Below are 19701 nucleotides of genomic sequence, written 5' to 3'. Positions count from 1 at the left end.
TCGCCATCAGATTCCCTCTGACTCTCCCGCATCACATAATGACTAAAATGTAAAACATATAACATTTCACTGCAAGACCAACGCAGAACCGATCCCCACGTACCCGTATCCAGCCAGAAAGCCCAAGCTCGGTGGGCTGACTTGGTCGCTGAATACGTAGAGCTCCAGTCCCGTTTCGTTAGTTTTTTGAGACTTCATATCTATCAGGCCGGCTTCTGCCTGGTTGACGATCCACCACTCCTGGATCTGATTCGAGACATTCCCAGCTCGCCTCAAGGACAAGGTTATGTTCACCCACTTTTCTTCTACAAAGAAGGAAATTATGCAATTTTGTAAGAACAAAAAATGATAATAACAATGGCAGACATTTGTTCATTCTGAATACACAGAAATCGTCTAAACATTCACAAAAGCCTCATCCTCCAACCCCAAGTAGCAAAGGATTGTCAGTAAAGGAAAGGAAAAATAAACAAGTGAATAATCAAATGTAAGAAATGCAATAAAAACAATATTTGAAAACAACCATTTCTCCAAGTCACAATGTATACTATTTTCTGGTGATTTTGTCTTTCACTAATTCTCTCAGATTCCTCTGATAAAGAGTCTGAAACACTAATTCAAAACATATCGGCTTTAAATAATCGCTCAAAGATAAATCAGCTCTTTGTGTTGAGAGTTTATTCAAAAGTGGGACATCCACTTTGAATAGAGTTTCCTTTTCTGACAGTACATGGAGTTAACAGGAGATGCCCACCTTTAAAAAGCTGTTCCACAGGTTTGGCTTCAGAGTCGCTGGGAGCTCGAATGTAACGAGGGAAGATATTCTTCAGAGTCCTGTGGGGGAGGGGAAGCCGTTACTGCAGGAGAACACGGTTTGTGTTTCGCAATATGTTGAAGATAAACAACTGGTACGATTTTATTAAGAGACAGACTCAGGGGTTTTATGTCATTAGAACTGTAGTTCTCATGTACCCATCATCGAAGTACAAGTACTGACTGTGCAGCTGATGTACTCACACAGGCGAGTTGCCTTCCCCATTTAAGAGCTTTATGAGCTCTTTCTTTATCTCGGCATCAAGATGCTTCACTTTTTTTCCGGACGCTATTTCAGCCTTTGCACCTAGACTGAGGTTTCTGACATCACAACAAAGAGGAAAAACATAACAAAGTTAATTTTAAGGATTTTCACACAATGAAATGGCAGCATGTGGTCATGTACCCGTCTGTGCCATCAGCTGTGCTGCAGGACACTTCATTCTCAAGGCCAGTGTACCATTTGTAGACATTCATACACTGGGCTGTGCAATCGAACGAAACGTGTTAAAAGAGTTAAATACACAAATGATTCCCAACACTGTTGTGATAATTCGTCCCCCGTCTAAAATTACAACCATCACTATGTGTCACGTACATGAAAGAGTATGACGCGAATGAACAGGAAGGAGGCACATTCTGTCAACGCTTTGTCATCTCTTACCTTTGCACAGACCAGGACACAGTGATGGGGAAGTCCTCCTCATTGGACCCCAACATATTTATCAGGTTTTCCCTGCTGGGTGGACTGATGGTCCACAGAGAGTTGGAGCTGCCTTTCAGCTGTGCAATGCACAGGTCCGCTGCCATGTAGCTCTCCAGCCACTGCAAGGCTTCCTAACCGTGGACACAACATAACAGAATCTCATGCATCCATTTCCTGTCAATTAGTATTGTCAACATGGGGTTTAGAAATTGCACAAACTACACCTTCTGGGGAATACGACAAGTAAAAAATTATGTGAACGATACTGCATTCTGAACACATTGTTGACATGTTGTAGTTCTTGTACTTACATCTTCATGGTTAAATTTCTTCGTAAAATCTTTAAACTGACTTTCTGTCACCTCCTGCAGTTGCTTTTGCTGAGCACTCATAGTGAAGATGGGCTGTGAAAAGAAGATTGTTCTTTTGGAAATTAGCAAAAATCTTTCTAAGAAAACACTCACTAATGTTTGTGCAAACTAGGTGCTTGTTTCTTCAGGGTTGTTGCTGGATAAATGGCTTCGGGCAGAGCTTCTCTTTTGTCTTTGTTTGTGCTCAAATGATCTGATAAAATAAATTGTGACCACACCTGAAAGCCTGCCAGGGTGATTTCAAACGAAACATCCAGCGGCTTGTTGACGACTCCGGCTACTGACTTAATGAGGGACATGAAGAGCAGCGGGAACCAGACGATGCAGATCAGCAGCACTACAATCATCCCTCCCATCCCGTACTTCACCACCTTCTTCTTCTTCTGGCCTCGCGGCTGAGGATACCTCTGCAGAGGGATGAGATAAAACACAGTGAGATGTATGTGGTTCTCACACTGCAGTCCAGTTTCTTTTGTAGGCGATCCCAATGCTCCATCTTTTCAGTTCTAACAATAAAGACGGAATGAAAACTTTCAGGACTGGAGATTCTTGAAGACTGGCCCGGGAATGTATCGTTTACCAAAGCGAGATGCAGAATAAAGATGCTTTTAGTGCAGTTTTGTGAATGTTGGACATCACACACTCAACACATCACCCAAAGCAAATTTCAGCACGAATTCCAACATGACACATTTTGGCTCTGAAGCTCGATTCTTCTCACACCTTCTCAGACTCTCTCCAGCACTTGAGGATAAAGATGTGAGCATAGATGTCCTCCACGCAGATCCAGCTGGACAGAGACAGCGAGGTGTCGGTCCAAACCCAGTCCATCACGGCTCGCAGCTCCGTCAGGAACGGCACCAGGCGGAAACTGGAAGCAACAGACAAGTCTTAGCTACTCAGGCAGAAAACTTTTCTTCAGGAAATCAGGCTCATGGATTTGTTAATTTTGTCTGAGAGAAGGGCAGGCGTAATAAGCCACAGCTATCACTCTTCACCCAACAGCCTTTACACAAGATCTCGAGTGCACAAATAGTCCGGAGGCAAACAGGCTTAGTAGCTGGAGGTGTGCTTCAACATCTAAAATTATTTGATCTAGGAAAGAGAAACGCAAATGCATAAACAGGCAGCACTGGGGTTGTAACTAATGACCCTTTTTGTCTGAGAAAAAAATCTCCTAAATGTTAGAACAAATGAAGGCCACAGTAAAGTCTATTAATTGCCAAAGATATACAACAACAATGACACAACATGGAGAAAAGCAGCATATAAAAGCTGCAAATTACTCGAGCATTTAACTGACAAATCACTTTTGCACATTAAAGAGCTGTAGACCGACTATTACAAATGTTTATGTTCCCATCAGCAAAAGTCTTGTCTCTGGAACAAATAAGTCCAGGTGTAATGCTGTTTGCCTCCTTCCACTCCCGCAGCAGCAGCAGCTAGCTGTCAGATAGCCTTGGACCTGTTTGCCCAGCTGGAAGAAATGATACTTTCCTACCATAACTCACCCTTGAAACAGGAAGAGGTTGACATAATTGTAGCTCTTGGTGAGGAAGTTTCCCAAAACGCGGGTGGGGTAACCACAGCGGATCTGATAGGCTGACAGCCCGAAGTAGATGCACTTGACAAAATACCACATCTGAGCAACGATGTTCTCACTGAAACGCCTGCACGGGGAAACAAAGCAAGTTTGTAATATTCGAGCTTTGCAAACATGTGGCTCTGAATATATCATGAATATATGTCAGTATTTCCACCATTTTAAAAAAGTAATTTGGACACTTCAGTGGCTTTAGATGAAGTATGAAACACATCTAATGTGAAGAAAGATTATGCTCTTACTTTTCTGTCACTCCTGGCAGGATAAAGAACATCCAGAAGTGGATGCCAAAGAGCAGGATGACCTGGAAGATGACTTTGCCCATGACGGACTTTCTGAGGTAGAGGGCCCGGTCCACCACCATGGTCCCAAACTGGATCAAGACCATGACCAGGAAAGGTCCCGGCACCTGGTCCTCCGACAGAGACGACGTGATGTCTGCCGCTGAGTGTTTCTATAAGGGATGTGCAGAAATGCTGCTGTCAGAAGTGATTTTGTTGAAGGCTTCTGGTGAAAATATCTAAATCTAAATTTCAAAACCTACACCAAACGCCCAGAATCCAAACACGATGATGATGAAGTCGACCGTGTCAGCGAGGAACATCAGCACATACACGTCTGTGACTGCACTGTACTCCGGATGGATCAAGTTATGGAAGAACTGCCTCATAGGGAGGTAGATCTCCATGAACCTACAGAGAAGTGAAAAGAGACAGGACAAGATCTTAAAGTCTGCTCTGAACGCAGTTTAAGAGCTCTTATGCTCGGTATGCTGATTCTTCTGCCTGCAGTGGATCTAAATTTAAGTTTAAAAATTAACATTAAAAACTAAAACTAATTAAAAGCTAAAATTTAGTGAACTGATTGATGCAGGAACTGGGGGCTCTCTCTCTTCTAGCCGCTGATGATTTTGGGTCAGTTTAAAATGTTGATGTAATAGCATCTTTAAGTTATTGTTTTGGATTGGCCTTATGGTTATTTTCATGGTGCACAACAGACTTTGGGTTGTTTTGGGGCAAAATTTAGGGAGCTTTTGGAATAAAATCTGGTTTCATAAACTCATTGCTTTATTAATTTGGTTTTCATGTTTACTTTGTGTTCTTCTGTGAAGTTTTAAATAATTAAAATGTCTTGTCTGTGTGTGACTGTTGTGGATGTCATGTCTCAGAAACCACTTGTTCCACTGTGATTAAATTTAGAGCAATAACAATAACAGCACTTACAAAAACTACACTGACTGGCCGAACGGGAATGCTGTAATTACAGAACTAAATTTAGATCTTTGAAAGGTTTTAGCTGCTGTAGGACTGATATGATTTTCCACAGGGCATCGTCCATTATTGGTCTGGAATACTTGCTGAGCACAGTTCAATCAATGGCCTAATAAAGTTACACACTTTCTTGTATAATTGCAGTCAGTAAGCAGCCGTGGGTGGAGATTAACGGACAAAAAAATAAAACTTTTATGACCCGGCTGTGCTTCGTCGTACCGCTTTATGATGAAAGCTTTTCCTTTGAAGAGCTGCTCCCTCAGCTTCTCCATGATCATCTGTTTGCGGGTCTTCTGATGGACGCTGGCCTCGCTGCCATCCTTGTGGCTGCTGTTTTTGGAAGCGGTACTTCCTGTGGAAACACACATTTCGAGTAGTAAATGAATCGTGACGAGGCACGGAGTCACCAATAAAGCCCGAGAGCCTCAAATCCAAGGGTCAAGGCTGGAGACCACAGGAAACTGAGTGTTTGGTGACTCAAAGTCAAACGATTAGTTTTTTTTATTATTGCTGCTATGATTATTATTGTTAGCGTACAAAATGTCACTCAGGGCTTTGTTTTAAGGGAAGAGTGTTAATTGCTGACTTTCTCTATCCAGTCTCTAACCAGTTTTACCAGTAGGAAACAGACAATAAAGGGGATCCTCACCTCTCTTGGACCTTGCAGAAGAGTGGAGGGATTTGTGGGAGATGTGCGAGCCTCCGCTGGAGCTCTTGCGACGCTGGTAGGTCTGCTGTTGCTGGTAGTGCACCTGAACATGTCCTGAATCAAAGGAGGTCCCAAAGTTTATGGATTTCAAGGTGTGAGTGGAGCCTCTCCTCTCACCGATCAGCGAGGAGGCGGGTTCAGACTCCTTGTCACTCCCCTCTTTGTCTTTTCCCTCGTCCTCCGACTCACTCTGAGGAGGGGGCTCCTTCTTTTCTTTGGGGTCGTCCTCATCCCAAAGTCCATGGCACTGGGAGAAGGAGAAAAGAAATGCAGGGATCTGCTGATACTGTGTCAAAGTTCAAACTAAGAATGCGGTACTGTTGCAAACAAAACATTTCACAACACATCCCACACAATCACAGTCAGATTATTTGCCGTATAAATAATACAGAGTTTCTTTCATCTGTTGAGAAAGAAGGAAACAGATGGATTTAATCTGTGTGCAGCAGGGACACACACATCTAAATCAGGTTAGCAGAGGCCTTTTATTCAGTATTGGATATCAGCCAGCCCGTCTTACTAAAACTTATCAGGGGGTTCCTCCCCGATCACAGAAAAAAAAATATTCTTTACATGGTACATGTTTTCTTTTCGGTTTTCTGTCTTTAAACAAGCAAGGTGTTGTAGGGTTTCCTCACACAAAATATTGCTCCATCAGTTGCTGTTTCGTCATGATAACCTTGTGATGTCTCAGAGGGTTTATCTGACTGACGAGAATACTTTTTAAGTATTTTGTGGTATATATATATAAGGCAAATCTTACAATACTGAATATCAGCACAGGGTATTGAGTATAACCTGTTTGTGTGGGTACCTTCAGGATGGATCTGTGGAAGAACAGAGCCAGTAACTGGACCAGGTCGTAGTGGACATAACCATCCTTCTTCTCCACACCAATGATGTTGGGGGGGTGATACGGTTTATTCTTATCTATCTTGCTCTGGTTGAAGGGGAAGAAGCCAAATTGGAAGAAGTACTTGATGACGATGGTGACCTGGAGGAAAAACAAAATGAATGCCAGTGAAGGAGTCACAACTATGGACAAAGTGAATAAACAAAAATGAGATCTGAAAGACACTTTCACCAACACTTAACATGTCGTACAAAACTGACCTTGCGTCAACTTTTCAGAAACTTTTTTTGTGTCTGACTGTACCTCGGTATAGATAATGGCAGTCATCCAGTAGCGCTTGCTGGGCCGGGGCACTGAGAGCATGGCCCAGAGGAAGATGGTGATGGGAAGGACGAGGGTGACGCAGGAGGCCGACACCATGTGGTTGATGATGATGACCAGGTAGCACACCATCTCTGAATGGGCCACCAACATGTTGTAGAGGGCGTAGCAGAGCTGGAGGATCAGAGGCTGACTTTGGTAGAACTTATCAGACTCTTCCAGCTCCTCGTCATAAAACATCCTGGACAGACACGGAGAGACGTGCTGATTTGATGCTGGATTGTTTTTTTCTGGTTTATAATTTCATTTACTTAAAATTTATATGACTTTGTCGCTTTGCAATATTCTAAACTTGCAGAATTCTTTAAAAAAACAACAGCAATCATGAATGGATAATTAAATAATGTTTGATTAAGCACATGACTACAAAAAGATGAAAAATGACAACAAAGAGACACAAAATGGCTACAAACCATACATGAAGGTTGCCAAAATTTAAGTGTCTAAAACGTAATATTATTTTGTCAAAGACAGAAACTTTAAATGAGGGAATATCTGATTGAGAAATAAAGCATTAAATGGCAACTGCCAGTTTTTAATAATGTTGACAGAAACTGCTGGCTGTGATCCCTGTGAGGTGTCATGCTAAACAAGCTTTAGTTGTTTTAGTGACTTACTTGTTGAGCAGCAGCTCACTGGCGGTCAGCTCAGTGGTCATGGAGGGCAACATGATGTCCGACCTGCTGTCTGAGCGGCTGTCAGACGTCATGATCATACGCCTCTTCCGATCCATGTCACTCTCGTCATCGCTGACCTCCAGGCGGTCAAAGCTGACTGCTTTGCTGTAGCTGGGAGGCACGTCAGCATCGGATGTTTTAGAAGCATCTGTGTCAGGGGTGTAGAGGAGCCCCACTCTCCCCTCTGTCGGCAGGAAGTCCTGCTGTCCTCCCCCATCCTCACTCTCAGTGATGAAGTCCTTCTCCTGGGCATAAGCAGCAGACTCTGTCTCCTCCTGCCTGAGGGAGGGACCCTCATCTGGGCCAAAGGACTCCCAGGGAGCCTCTTCTGTTTCTTTGCTCTCCTGGTCCTTTGGTTCATCCACTCCCTCCTCACCCTCCAGTCCCTCTTGGCCCTCATCGTCTTCATCCTCCTCCTCTTCTTTCTCCCTTGGTTCTCCATCGCTCCACAGACCGTCCTCGGCCTGCTGACCCTCGTCTAGCTGTTGGGATTCCCAGGGGACCTGCTGCTGCTTCTCTTCCCCTTGTTCCTGCTCGTCTTCCACTTCTTCTATGGTTTCTGCGGTGCCCTGTCTGGAGTACAGCGTGATGCATTGAGTGGCTTCACTGCAGGGGGCAAAAACAGCAGGGGTTGTACCAATCGGTAAACACACAGTCCCTAAAAGTAAAGAAACTGAATGTCCCACAATTTAAACAGAATAAAACCTGCACACTTGCCCTCCTCAGGATTTGCCAGGTGTGCTGAAAAGCCTTGGAGTATTTTTATAATGCACCAACTCATGTTTATTAAAGCCTTTTTATTTTTAATCCACTTGATGTTTACTTTTAGGCCCTTCTACCACCAAGAGAAACGACGTTTTAGCCTCACTCCCCTGAACTGAACTGAAGATCTTGCTTTTGACTTTTAACATCAGCATCATGGCTTCTCTCTCTTTGACCTCTGACTCTGAGCAGAAGTCTTTCATCTGTTCCCTGGTTTTACTTTATTTTTACTGACTCCATTTTGATAGCAACACCATAATTGGTTTTATGTAGTTATTACTCAGCCAAAAATAGTTTTTGTGATCTTCCTGATGAAGCCTTGAGTGAATCTATAAATACAAATTATTAGTAATATTACTTTGTTTTACAGTTTTGTACTACAATTACTGACACATACATTAATACATTAATAAGCACTTATATCTGCTTACAACTACATTAAAGTGCTATAAACCATTAATCAAATGTTTATATACTCTTCATAATTATGTATGATGGAGTATGTCTCACTGAATGCTAATACAAGATAATTGATGTTAATTCCAACCCTAAATAACAAAAAGTTAATTGCTGAAGAAACTGCACAACATACACTATAAAACTGCTTTTCAGATCTTTGTTTTTGAAAACCTTCTATTTCAAAATGAAAAAAATCACATGCATTCTCCAGAAAACCTTCGGGGTTTTGACAACATATAATAAACAAAAGGGTCATAGAAAAGTCATGCAGTCACTCAGCTGAAAATCAACAAAAAACGGGAGAAAAAAACAAACAAAGAAAGAAACAGATGTCAGGAGATGCAACCATCTTGTTTGTGCCAGTGACAATGATAAGAAACACGGGTGTGTGCAGCATGTGCGCGATGCAGAAGCCAGGCACCTGGACATGAAGCTGCTGCCACTATCCATTGATGAATTGGACATGTCCAGGCTGTACATCTTGCGCAGCTTGGGCCTGGCGCGCTCGCTGGTTTTGGGAATGCACTCTGGCATGCCATCGAGGTCTTCCAGGGTGGACTGGCGAGAAAACAGCGTGGTTGCCTCGGTGAAGGCACTGAGGGGGTGGTGAGAGCGACAGACGCGATGATCAGTGACGGAGACAGATGAGGCTGGGTTACAGGACAGCTTACACAGACAGGAGATTCCCGGAGTACTGCGTAACCCAACCTTAACATTAAAGATGAGCGGGAAAATGATCCCCTTGTTTACCTCACAAAAAACGCGAGATGCAACACAAAATGAGGATGAAATGGCTCAATGTGATGATAAAACACAAGACGACGACTCACGAAAACCTCACTGATATCAATGGTTGCCACCTCGAAGAGTTGGTTCATCCATATGGTGAAAACCTTTCCAATTTGTCTCTAGCCATGTAGAGATTTTTGGTTTTAGTTGGTTTTAGAGTTTGAAACATCTGTCTCTCAGATCTCTGCATCCACAACAACACACAGAGTTGAATGATAAATTGTTTGTGGTGCTCACAGCCTTGATAATAGTAACATTTCATCCCCAAAACAACGTCCCAGATATGCAACAAACTATAGGGAATTTCTTCTGCACCTGGACAAATAACAACATAGCCACAAAATAACTAAAGTAAACAAGATAATAATAATAAGATGGGTGAACAGACCCCATATATGTAACCTGTAATAAGCTGACATCAGGCAAATACATTACATACATCACAATACGTTCATCACTTCCTCTTTGAATTACTCAGTAAAAAAACATCCACTGTGCAACTGAGAGGCAGGAAACAAGAAAGGAGGGAAACAGGAAGTTCAGGGAAGGTTCACCAGTGCTGTTGCCCCTGTCAGCACTATTAAACACTCCCGATTACATTTCGTGACGTGGACCCGTTCGGTTTCCCATGTTGCATTGCTGATACAGCCACCGTCAGGCTCGGCGTACCTGGATATGCTGTCTCTGGAGGCTGTGGAGTCCTGGCTCTCCATGGGGTAGCGTCCTCGCCGTCTTCGGACCCTGGTGGAACCTGAGGTCGACTCGTCCTCACTCAGCTGATCCATACTAGCCTGCCTGGACATGTTGAGCCTCATGGCCTTCTGGTAGTAGATGTGGATGCTCTCTCTGGAAGGCACGTTACCCTGGTCAGAGGAGAGGAGTTTATCATTTACTCATTTCACCCCGTCAGCTAGATTATAAATTGTGAATAGAACATTTTTTTTTAATGTAAAACTAAGTTAACTCTTCTTTTATATGTTGAAGTCTTGGTACCTTTTTGACCTCTCTGGTCAGCATGCAGCGCTCTATACGCAGCACTGTGGAGATGTCGATGTATTCCCTGCACATGTCGTTCATCCACTTGGTGAAGCTGTCCACCGTTGTCTGGCAGAGCTCCCAAGTGAACTTTATGATGTTGAACACTCGCTTTATGATGTTATCTGAGGAAGGATATATGACACAGAAGTTGTCACACGGTTACATAAATCTGGGAAGTGGTAGCTCATGAGAAATTATCCAAACTCACTTTACTAAACATCACAGAGAACACTGACACCCTCCTGATCTGCCTGCACAAAGTGCGATCACCAGAGCTTATCACAAGGAGAAGGACGGGCTAAAGATCTAATGCTGCTGGTGAGTCCTATTTTCTCTTGTTGGGAATTTTATGAGATTTCACCAAAACGAGAAGTCCTTATCCAACACCAGATTTTAATTTAGACTTTAGAAGGTGAATCAGAGGAGGAGCGACGGAAAATCCAAGCACAAGACAGATATAATAAAAATATAATAGTGATCAATACTGTATGCAGATTCTTGTTGATTTAATGAGTGAGACTTCACAGCACAAAATCAAGTTAGTCTTTTTTAATGATCTCATAATCTCCTTTCCTTGAGAGAAAACCAACCTGGACCGGCAGACTTCTTGTTCTCCTCTCCTTTTTCTTGTCCATCTGAGAGCTCGCCAACCTCTATGGCCACATGACCTGCTGCAGTACATGAAAGACACCTCACTATGCTTAAATGAACTTTCAGCTGATGTTTGCCTCATTTCAGCATTTTGTTTCTACAAATTACTTACCATCTTTCTTGCTTTTTCTGTGTCTAACTCCCTTGGTGTATTTTTTCCAAAATCTGCGTTTCTCTTTGCCTCGTGCCCTCAGGGCAGCTTTGGGGTCTGTGATCCACGCGTGATAAAGAAACTGCAGAAGAGGCAGAAGCAGTTAAGTCTCGATGAAAGGATGTCAAAAAGAGGAGATAATACATGAGCAACAACAAACAAAATGAAAAATTCAACAACAACTGAATTTAGTTTTGCATGTTTTAGCTGATTAATCTAAATCCATTATCATATTTTATATTCCTGCAGGGCATTTTCCCAACTTTTCAAACTGATTTCAACCTAACAACATTTGGGCAACACAAAAAGGTCAAAACAGACAGGAAACACACCCAATACCCTGTCAAAGTAAAGGTCATGCAACCAAATCCAAGCCAATACCAACATGCACAAGGTCAACACAGGTCCATTTTTCAAGTTTCTGTTGGATGATTTATGCCATTATTAACGTCCGCATCTCATATGGATAATATCTGCTTATTCCTGCTGAAGCAGAATACCAAACATGAGCTGAGGAGGCAGTTTGCTGTGGTGTTAGCTGTTAAAGTGACAGATGTTCAAACACAAAGCAAGCTGTAGTTCTGTAGGTGAGTACCTTTCCTGCCTTGACTACATACTGCAGAACTGTTTTAGGCAGCTTAATGATAGACTTGGGTAAAGCCAGAACAGCAGAGACAAACTTCCCAATAGCTCGCTACAGAGAGACAACAGAGTGGGAGAGGATTAGTAGAAAGTTATTTCACATTATTAGAAACAACAGAGGTTAACTGTGTTAGCAGACAGCGAATAGAGAGGATTTTGCAGTCCTGGATACTGTACAGGTGAATATACATACATTTCATCAGATACCCCTGACTATTAGTATTAAAATCCTTCAAAAATTACAATATCACAGAGAAAACAAGAATTAACAACGCAAAGTGCACATGTGAAAGGTCACATCTTGTGTTCTGTTAGTTTACTGGGAGTTGTAGAATATAAAATTTCAGTCTACATGGCACTAGTAACTACAGCCAGAGGATATAGTCACGGGTGGAAAACACACTACATTTCAAAGGGAAATATTTTCACTGGTGCTCCATAACATATATCAGACAGCTGCAGCTGTTAGCTACTCTTCATGTTAAAGTTCACATGATAAACAGACGACACATTTCTGATGTCAAAGTTCCACCAGAAAAACCTCTCGCATGGTTTTATTATGGTTTCATAACAACTGCTTGGAGGCCCAGAGTTGTGACATGAGACTCCATAAAACTAACACTAACTTGTAAATCAGACCTTCACCTCATGACCCCTCTGATTTATCTTGTCACCTTGCGGAGGGGGCCTTCCTGACTGTATGTTAAGAAGTACCAGCTACAGCAGTAAAATTCTGTTTATGCACTGATGCATCAGGATTAACAACATAATACAACAATAATGTCATATATAATAATACAGCACTAACAGAGGACATTTTACGGCAGAATCAGTACATTTAGATGACAATACGGCAGTACCTTTACTTAAATAGAATTTTAAATGAAGGACTTGTACTTATAAGGGAGTATATTTACATTGTTGTACTGGTACTTTTACTTAGTCAAGTAAAGCATCTGATTAAAAACCTGTGAAAAAGACAAAATTAAAATGTGGTTTTACACTGAAACCAATGATGACAAATGAGCCACTGCTCGAAGTCACCTGAAATGCCGACTTCTTCAGCGGCTCATCGTCTTTTTTCTCCTCCTCCTCCTCTTCCTCCTCACTGTCGGTTTCAAACAAGTAATAGTCTCCACTTCTAACCACTGAGGGGGCAGAGGGCAACATGTCATCACACTCAGTCGAGCAGAGGCTGAAGCATGGATATAAAACACGTAACGTCTATGAGCTCATCGTTTTCGCATTAAAATGGGGTTCAGGTTCCTTTACTGGAAGGAAGTTGCAGGAAAATCAAACCACTTACCTTTAAATTAAATGTAATCTACTACAATTCGGTTATTTAATGTATTGTGTATTTATGTAAGTCACGATATGATTTACACACACTTTAAAAACCTCAGAGACATCACAGTTAAAAATGCAGAAAACACACAACACATTGAAAATGTTAGTACGATACGACTGATATAACTATGAGCACAAAGCACAAGCGAGAATGTCTATCAAAGAATCCTTTTCCATTAAGCTCAGTCATCTTTAAGCTACTGGACAGAGCAAGTGACTCCTGTCTGCAGCAGTTAAATGTTAGAAGCAATGGGACAGACAGGGCTGACTTATGTCCTTGAACAGAACCACAGTGGGCAAGGGCTGACGGAGGAGGCTGGGATATGGAGAAGCAACATCAAATGACAGACAGATAAAATGGAGAAATAATTTGAAAATGTCATGTGGGGGTGGAGTGCAATGTGAGACATGAGTTCAAACCAAACAGGCAACCACTTGAAGAGAGACGCTGCTACAGTTTTAAGTTACCACAAAGCGCCCGTAAAAGCCGTTATTTTATATATTTGTTTGCTGGTCCAATCACTTCATTTGATTTTGCCCTGAATAACACCTGTTTGGTGATCATGTCTATGGGCAAAGAATGAACAAACTCTTCCTTTATTCTAGTACTGAGAATAAAGGCGAGTTGACGTTCATATCTTTGCGTGAAAGTGTTTAACAATAGAGTGATTCTCTACTGTGGGCTCTTTAGGTGAGACCAGTAATGTGGTTTATGGTTTAAATTTTTATGTGAAGTACAAACCTCCAGCCATTAGTCATTTTCTCTTTCTTCATCACCTCTTCGTGTCTATTTAAGGCAAACCTGCTCTGCACCAATAACGGCATGGTTTTGTAGATCAGCTTGAAGTGCCTCTCCACACACACGGCTTACAGTTACATGAGAGCTACAGGTTACAAGGGCCCTTAAATAGAGACAGAAAAGGACTAAAGTCTGGATGGAGCACGGCTACTGTGTCGGTGCCTTCAGAGCCCAGGGGCAGTATGGGAATCCTCAGCGTTCTGGTCAAGGACACAAGGGCCAATCAGAGTGGAGGAAGAGAAAAAAGGAAGGTTGGGTGGGGTCAACCTACTGGAAGCATGGTCAACCCACGGCCTCCACCACTGCTTTTTTTTGGTCTTGGCTTTCGTTCGCTGTGCTCCTAAAATTTCACAAATACAGCAGTGCAACATTTCATAAGCAAATTAATTTCTAGGCAAACTTTAATGCATATTTTCACCATATTAAGCTGCTTTTGCAGGTCAAATATTAACGAAAGGACATCAATACACAACATGTTGATCAGATATTAATACTCTCTCACCCATCTTCCCTGAGCACAATCACATAAGTTCAGTGCCAACTTTTCTAACACTGGCTGCACAGAGAGAGAGAGAGAGACCCCTGGCAGCCTTTGTCATACCATCATCATCATCATCCTCCACAGGCTGGATGAGGGTCTGTCCTTCTCCTGACTCCTGTGCCATGCTCAGCATCTTCTCTTTGCCCCTCTTAAACTTTTGCTGCCTCACCTTAATGCGCTCCATCCTGATTAGATCAGAGAGAAAGTGAAGAGACACAAAGTATCGACACAGGAGAACATCACTGATGGCCCAGCAGACTAACCATAAACATCTCCAGGCTTCATATGGAAATTAGTGTATGTTATGTAACACTGGAGTGCTCATTAGAGCCGGTGAGTGGATATTATCAGCGCTTGTGAGTGACTCTGATGAGTGGTGGAAATACAATGACTTTACATAGTATTATATATATTGAGAGATGGCTTCCTGGGAATAGAAAAGATGGAGCCAGGAGGTGTTTTTAATCCAGAAGAGATTTTGAATGATTTCCTGAATCATTAAATTTACTTACTTAGAGATTATATGAGGCCCAATGCACTACACATTAATCTGCTGCTGAAAAGACCCATGCAAATAAACAATTTACATGAGTTTGATTAAAATTAGCTAAAAAACACAGTGTCCAGCTGTTTGGGAAATATCTGAGCCTTTTTCAAATATCAAACTACCACATTTCCTCAAATAAAAGCCCGGTTTTGAATAATGGCTAGAGGCGTGGTCTACATGACAGATAAAGGCTGGTGGCTGTAACAGTATGAGCATAATGTAGATTTACATCACTTTAATTTAATCACGCCATTTTCAGCACTTTGTTCTGAATTGATCTTAAGCGTTGTGATTTCAATCACAGTGTGTGTTAATGGCAGGAAGTCTTGAGTTTGTATTAACAGACTATAAAGTAACTTTAACAGAGCAAACAGGAGCAGACCAAAACAAGGCTTCATAATAATATATGACCAATTGTACTTAAACAGAGGAAATTACAAATAAAAGCTTGCCTTTAATATAAGCATTCTTTAAATAAAGGCCTGTTAACCTCTGAGTTAAATCAAGGTTCCAGTCAGTATTTGAGGAAATACAGTCTATATTTATATATAAGACTAAAAGACTAAAAATTGCTGGTTTTGGTCTTTTCAAAGACGAAAAAAAAAAATCTTACCCTTTAAATGAAAGAAAAATGACCAAAAACAGTAAGAAACGGGCAGCCTAGAAAAAAGTAAATTCAAAGACAACAACAACATGATGTTGATGTCCTTTTTTTGTTTAACTAACTGAAATAACATTTGAGCATGCTCTTTGGCCTCTTTCAGACACAGCTCTTGTATATTAACGGTCCTGAAGTAGTTTTAAATACATTTGCTACTCAACTCTGCTCCAGAGAAAGACAACTGCAAGTTATGTGTATGCAAATGTAAACATTTTAAAGATGATTTTAATGCTTTTAATACTGTATCAAATTAATATTTCAAAGCGTCCCCTTGTATTGCATAATATACAGAAAATCCAAATCACAACAAGGCGTATGTCAAATATTTGGCGTCTCACTGTCTCTTCAGCTGCTCCACAGATTTGCTCTCCTCTTCCAGTCTGGCTTTCACAGCCTTCACTATTGTGGCCTGGAAAAGCTCCGCTCCTCTGAAAGACACACACACACACACACATCTGTGACCAATCAAACGTTGTGTCAGTGTGTGAAGGTGTGATTGTACTTTTCTATTTAATGGCCGAAGTGAATAAAATAAAATCTACCGTGCATTTCCTTTGGAAGAAAGTTTCACACAAATTCTTCAGTGAGTACAATGATTCAGACTAACAAACAAACAAGTGATTTAACTATACTGAAGAGGAATCACAAAAATGAAACTTTACTGAAATAACATCATGATAAACTGCATGTCGCTTCTCACGCATGTTTCTCATTATAGTGACACTGAACTCCAGAGTGTATTTTGGATTTGGCAGACCTGTTCAATTAATACATCTCATTGTTTTGTCTTTTCTTCCCTGTCAAAAGTCTGTCCATCTTGTTTTTGTTATTTCTAAATAGATCAAACACCAAACATATACGAATCCAGTCTGTACTCTTGTGTCTCTTTTTAACATGTCAGGAAAAACTGCTCTGCTGTTTGCTTTGCAGTAACTGACACAGCAAGCCCTGGTAAATAATATTTGTATACGGGAGCTGCCGTCCCGGGCCTCAGCCTCAGCCGTGTACCTGGATGCAAGAATCTGTGACGCTCTGATATCAGCGACCACATGGAGGAAGTAGTAGCTCATGAAGACTCGTCTCTGCAGCAGCAGGAAGGCAAAGCAGATACTGTCCCAGATGATCCCAGCCTCACTGCTGGGCAGTTCACAGTTCTCTGGAGCTGGAACAAAAACACAATACAGAACAATGTACAAAATAATCAGGCACAATATATTTAATTAATGTTATTTTCTTAAAATGAGCTATTGACTCGTTCACAACACGGTCATTAATTGGTGGAATAAAAATGATATTACACAGTGGATGGCTCTCTTTGATTACACGCACGTTATCATAATTGTCGGTCTGACTGTGATTATTACAACTGAACATGAGTGACTCTCATAGATGTTAATGCAGACTATTATTGGTATTTTCTGATTGTGCATGAGTGTTTTTCCCTGAGCTAGATTTGTCTGAAAGATAACTGCAGTTAACTTCAGCATCTTGGGCAACATCCAGAATCTCGGGCAGCACAATTTGGTACTGACATAATCGACATTATGTGTAAGACTAAGAGTTGAAGTCAAAATTAAAGAGGATGTCTCACCTTCTTGTGACCCCAACCCCAAAAAAAAGATGGCAATCGTGAGATGCACTAAGAACTGGAATGTTGATCCACTCACACTTGTCGATGTCGTAATCCTTGATGGTGCAGGCCAGACTGAGCAACTGGATCAACCAGCAGTGTTTCTTCTTCAGAGAGTTGATGTAGCCACAAGCCAGGATCTAGATAAATAAAATAACCTACATTACATATCATGTTATATCTTTAAATATCTTTGTTGGCATCCTTGATTGCACACAACGCATGTGCAGCATATCTACTCTGTATCTTAAAATACAGGGAACAAAGAAGTTCACATTCATGTAAACAGATGTTTTAGATTTTAGAGAGCATCTCATCTCTCTGTACAAAATGTAGGGTTTATCTATGCTGGAGTTAATTAACTGCACTTGATATACAAGATGAGATAGACGACTCACAGACAAAATGTTCTTCATAGTAATCACAAAGATGTTGTAGGCGATTAAGAAGTCCCAGTAATGCAGGATCTTTTTGATTGGTTTGAGCAACAGCTCGCCACCAAAGAGCAGGAAGTAGAAGCAGGCAACCAGGTAGCCCATACAGAAGATGCTGATGCGTGTGGTCCCCGTGATGAAGATGATGGTGAGGACAAACCAGAACAGGTAGCTGAACATGATGACCTTCAGCATGTCCAGGTAGGACCTGGAGGGAAGTAGTGAAACCAATATGTCATATGTCATTTTTTCAAAAGGAATTCAAATTCAACAGATCAATTACATGTTCCTCAGAAGGCTCGGCAACTCCAAATGTCAGGTAAAGGTCAGTGCTGACAAAAATCTGAACTTCAATATCCAGAAGTGATGTAATCTGACATCAAAGCACCCTTGACCCTTTGGTTTTGTTTTTTTACTTCCTGTAGAACGAGCCACACCTGTATCCAACAGCAGAATTTTATTTTAATCTAACAGCCTCACAACTAGTTTGACAGAATAATCTTAACTCAAGGATCACTTAACGCCTTTTTCCACAGCTTTCAGCCAGCTCTCTTCAACCACCTGTTATTATGTGACCACAGTCCCATACTTGAGTCACATGACAACAGAGCCAACTCCGTTCGCTGAATAAATGCATGAGATGTGGCTCCTAGAAAAGCTAGAAAGTTAGCCTGGCGTTACAGTAAGAAGCTACTTTTCCTTTGGTCAAGAATGAACTTTCACACCCACTCAGACAAACATATGTTTACATAAACATTTTGCCAAACGTGGCTTTATTGTTCACATCTAATACCATTTCTTCTTCATCTGAATGTGCACTGGAATGACAGGCAAGTTTTAAGATGAGACAAATTCATTTTAGTCACATGAAGTTGAGCGAAAGCAGCGTGCACTCCAGCCAGCCAAGCTGAGTTGCTAACAAGGATGTTTGTTCACCACATAATAAGAATCAAAACAGCATTTCAGTTCATATTCTGCTGCTGTGTGCATCATGTGCCTATCATTCAATCACACTTAGTGTTAGGACACCGGTAATAGTCTGATCAATAAATCTGAAGCTGAAACCCGACTCCTGTCACTCAGCACTGGTACTACCGCATGTCCGATGCGTGTCTAACCTACTAAAAGCACGTGTATGGATCCTGTGTTACCGTGTGAGACACCATTAATATGATGTGTGGAGTGAAAACATTCACTAGATTGAAAACGTGGAACCACAACAACAGCTGCACAATTTAGGGAGCAGCTCTGATGAAGTGGCTCGGACGATGCGTTGATGGGCTAAAATAGCTGAGTGTCCTTCTTCATCAGAGGGAGAAAATACCTTTTCCATACTTGAAAGCTATTTATTGAGTTAGAGTACAGGGCAAAAGCGTCTGAGTCGCGGAATGACGGACAGAGTGTTTTTGTGGATTATGGATTTCTCCCCCGCCCCGTATCCGTAATTTGATCCTGGAGGGAAACGATGGAATAAGTGCAGAGCTGCTGTGGCGTGGACAGACGGGCTGTACAGCTCTCTTTCTCTCTACTAGGGCTTGTTGATGGACACAGAGTGCGTTAATAAAAGGCTTGTCCACTTTGCGCATCAAAACAGTGGAATGTGAAGAGCAGATAATCAATGACTGTGGACAGGTCAGGATGCTCTCGTTGTCGGTCTAACTCGCTCTCCGTTTCCCTGCTTCTCAAAAACCCCCTCTTCAGTTTTTTATGTGCACTGTCAGTATGTCGCTCTAAATTCCAACATCTGAGCAACAGCCAAAATTCTCAATATGGTGGGTATTCAATATATTCAAAGGCTCTCACTAAGCTACTGACATGAGCTGCTGTCATCTGTCAGTCCTTTTCTGGCCATTATTTATCTGGGAT

The 19701-nt window shown here is 41.7% G+C and overlaps 1 protein-coding gene across 5 annotated transcripts in view; it reads right to left on the bottom strand.

Annotated features, from left to right (window-relative positions):
* Positions 1–19701, bottom strand: part of LOC124069088 (piezo-type mechanosensitive ion channel component 2) — a 69614-nt gene that overhangs the window by 1935 nt on the left and 47978 nt on the right. For 3 of the 5 annotated variants that reach the window (XM_046407837.1, XM_046407841.1, XM_046407840.1), the window contains 28 exons: positions 17800–18043; positions 17439–17541; positions 16780–16933; positions 16110–16199; positions 14624–14748; positions 14294–14362; positions 12921–13024; positions 11830–11928; positions 11196–11316; positions 11023–11103; positions 10388–10554; positions 10064–10257; positions 9027–9200; positions 7325–7990; positions 6630–6888; positions 6288–6467; positions 5414–5720; positions 4984–5116; positions 4038–4185; positions 3736–3947; positions 3402–3560; positions 2614–2761; positions 2109–2297; positions 1831–1923; positions 1478–1650; positions 1018–1134; positions 755–834; positions 104–305 (listed from right to left, as the gene is read on the bottom strand). In XM_046407837.1, the coding sequence (XP_046263793.1) occupies positions 104–305; positions 755–834; positions 1018–1134; positions 1478–1650; positions 1831–1923; positions 2109–2297; positions 2614–2761; positions 3402–3560; positions 3736–3947; positions 4038–4185; positions 4984–5116; positions 5414–5720; positions 6288–6467; positions 6630–6888; positions 7325–7990; positions 9027–9200; positions 10064–10257; positions 10388–10554; positions 11023–11103; positions 11196–11316; positions 11830–11928; positions 12921–13024; positions 14294–14362; positions 14624–14748; positions 16110–16199; positions 16780–16933; positions 17439–17541; positions 17800–18043 (4791 nt within the window). The remainder of the gene's footprint in view (positions 1–103; positions 306–754; positions 835–1017; positions 1135–1477; positions 1651–1830; positions 1924–2108; positions 2298–2613; positions 2762–3401; positions 3561–3735; positions 3948–4037; positions 4186–4983; positions 5117–5413; positions 5721–6287; positions 6468–6629; positions 6889–7324; positions 7991–9026; positions 9201–10063; positions 10258–10387; positions 10555–11022; positions 11104–11195; positions 11317–11829; positions 11929–12920; positions 13025–14293; positions 14363–14623; positions 14749–16109; positions 16200–16779; positions 16934–17438; positions 17542–17799; positions 18044–19701) is intronic. The other 2 variants (XM_046407838.1, XM_046407839.1) reach the window with 2 other exon arrangements.

The sequence above is a fragment of the Scatophagus argus genome, chromosome 13 (genome assembly GCF_020382885.2).
Source record: "Scatophagus argus isolate fScaArg1 chromosome 13, fScaArg1.pri, whole genome shotgun sequence".
In the NCBI taxonomy this organism is placed as follows: Eukaryota; Metazoa; Chordata; class Actinopteri; family Scatophagidae; genus Scatophagus; species Scatophagus argus.
The sequence above is the reverse complement of the archived record's forward strand: the minus strand, read 5'-3'. Positions and strand labels throughout refer to the sequence as shown.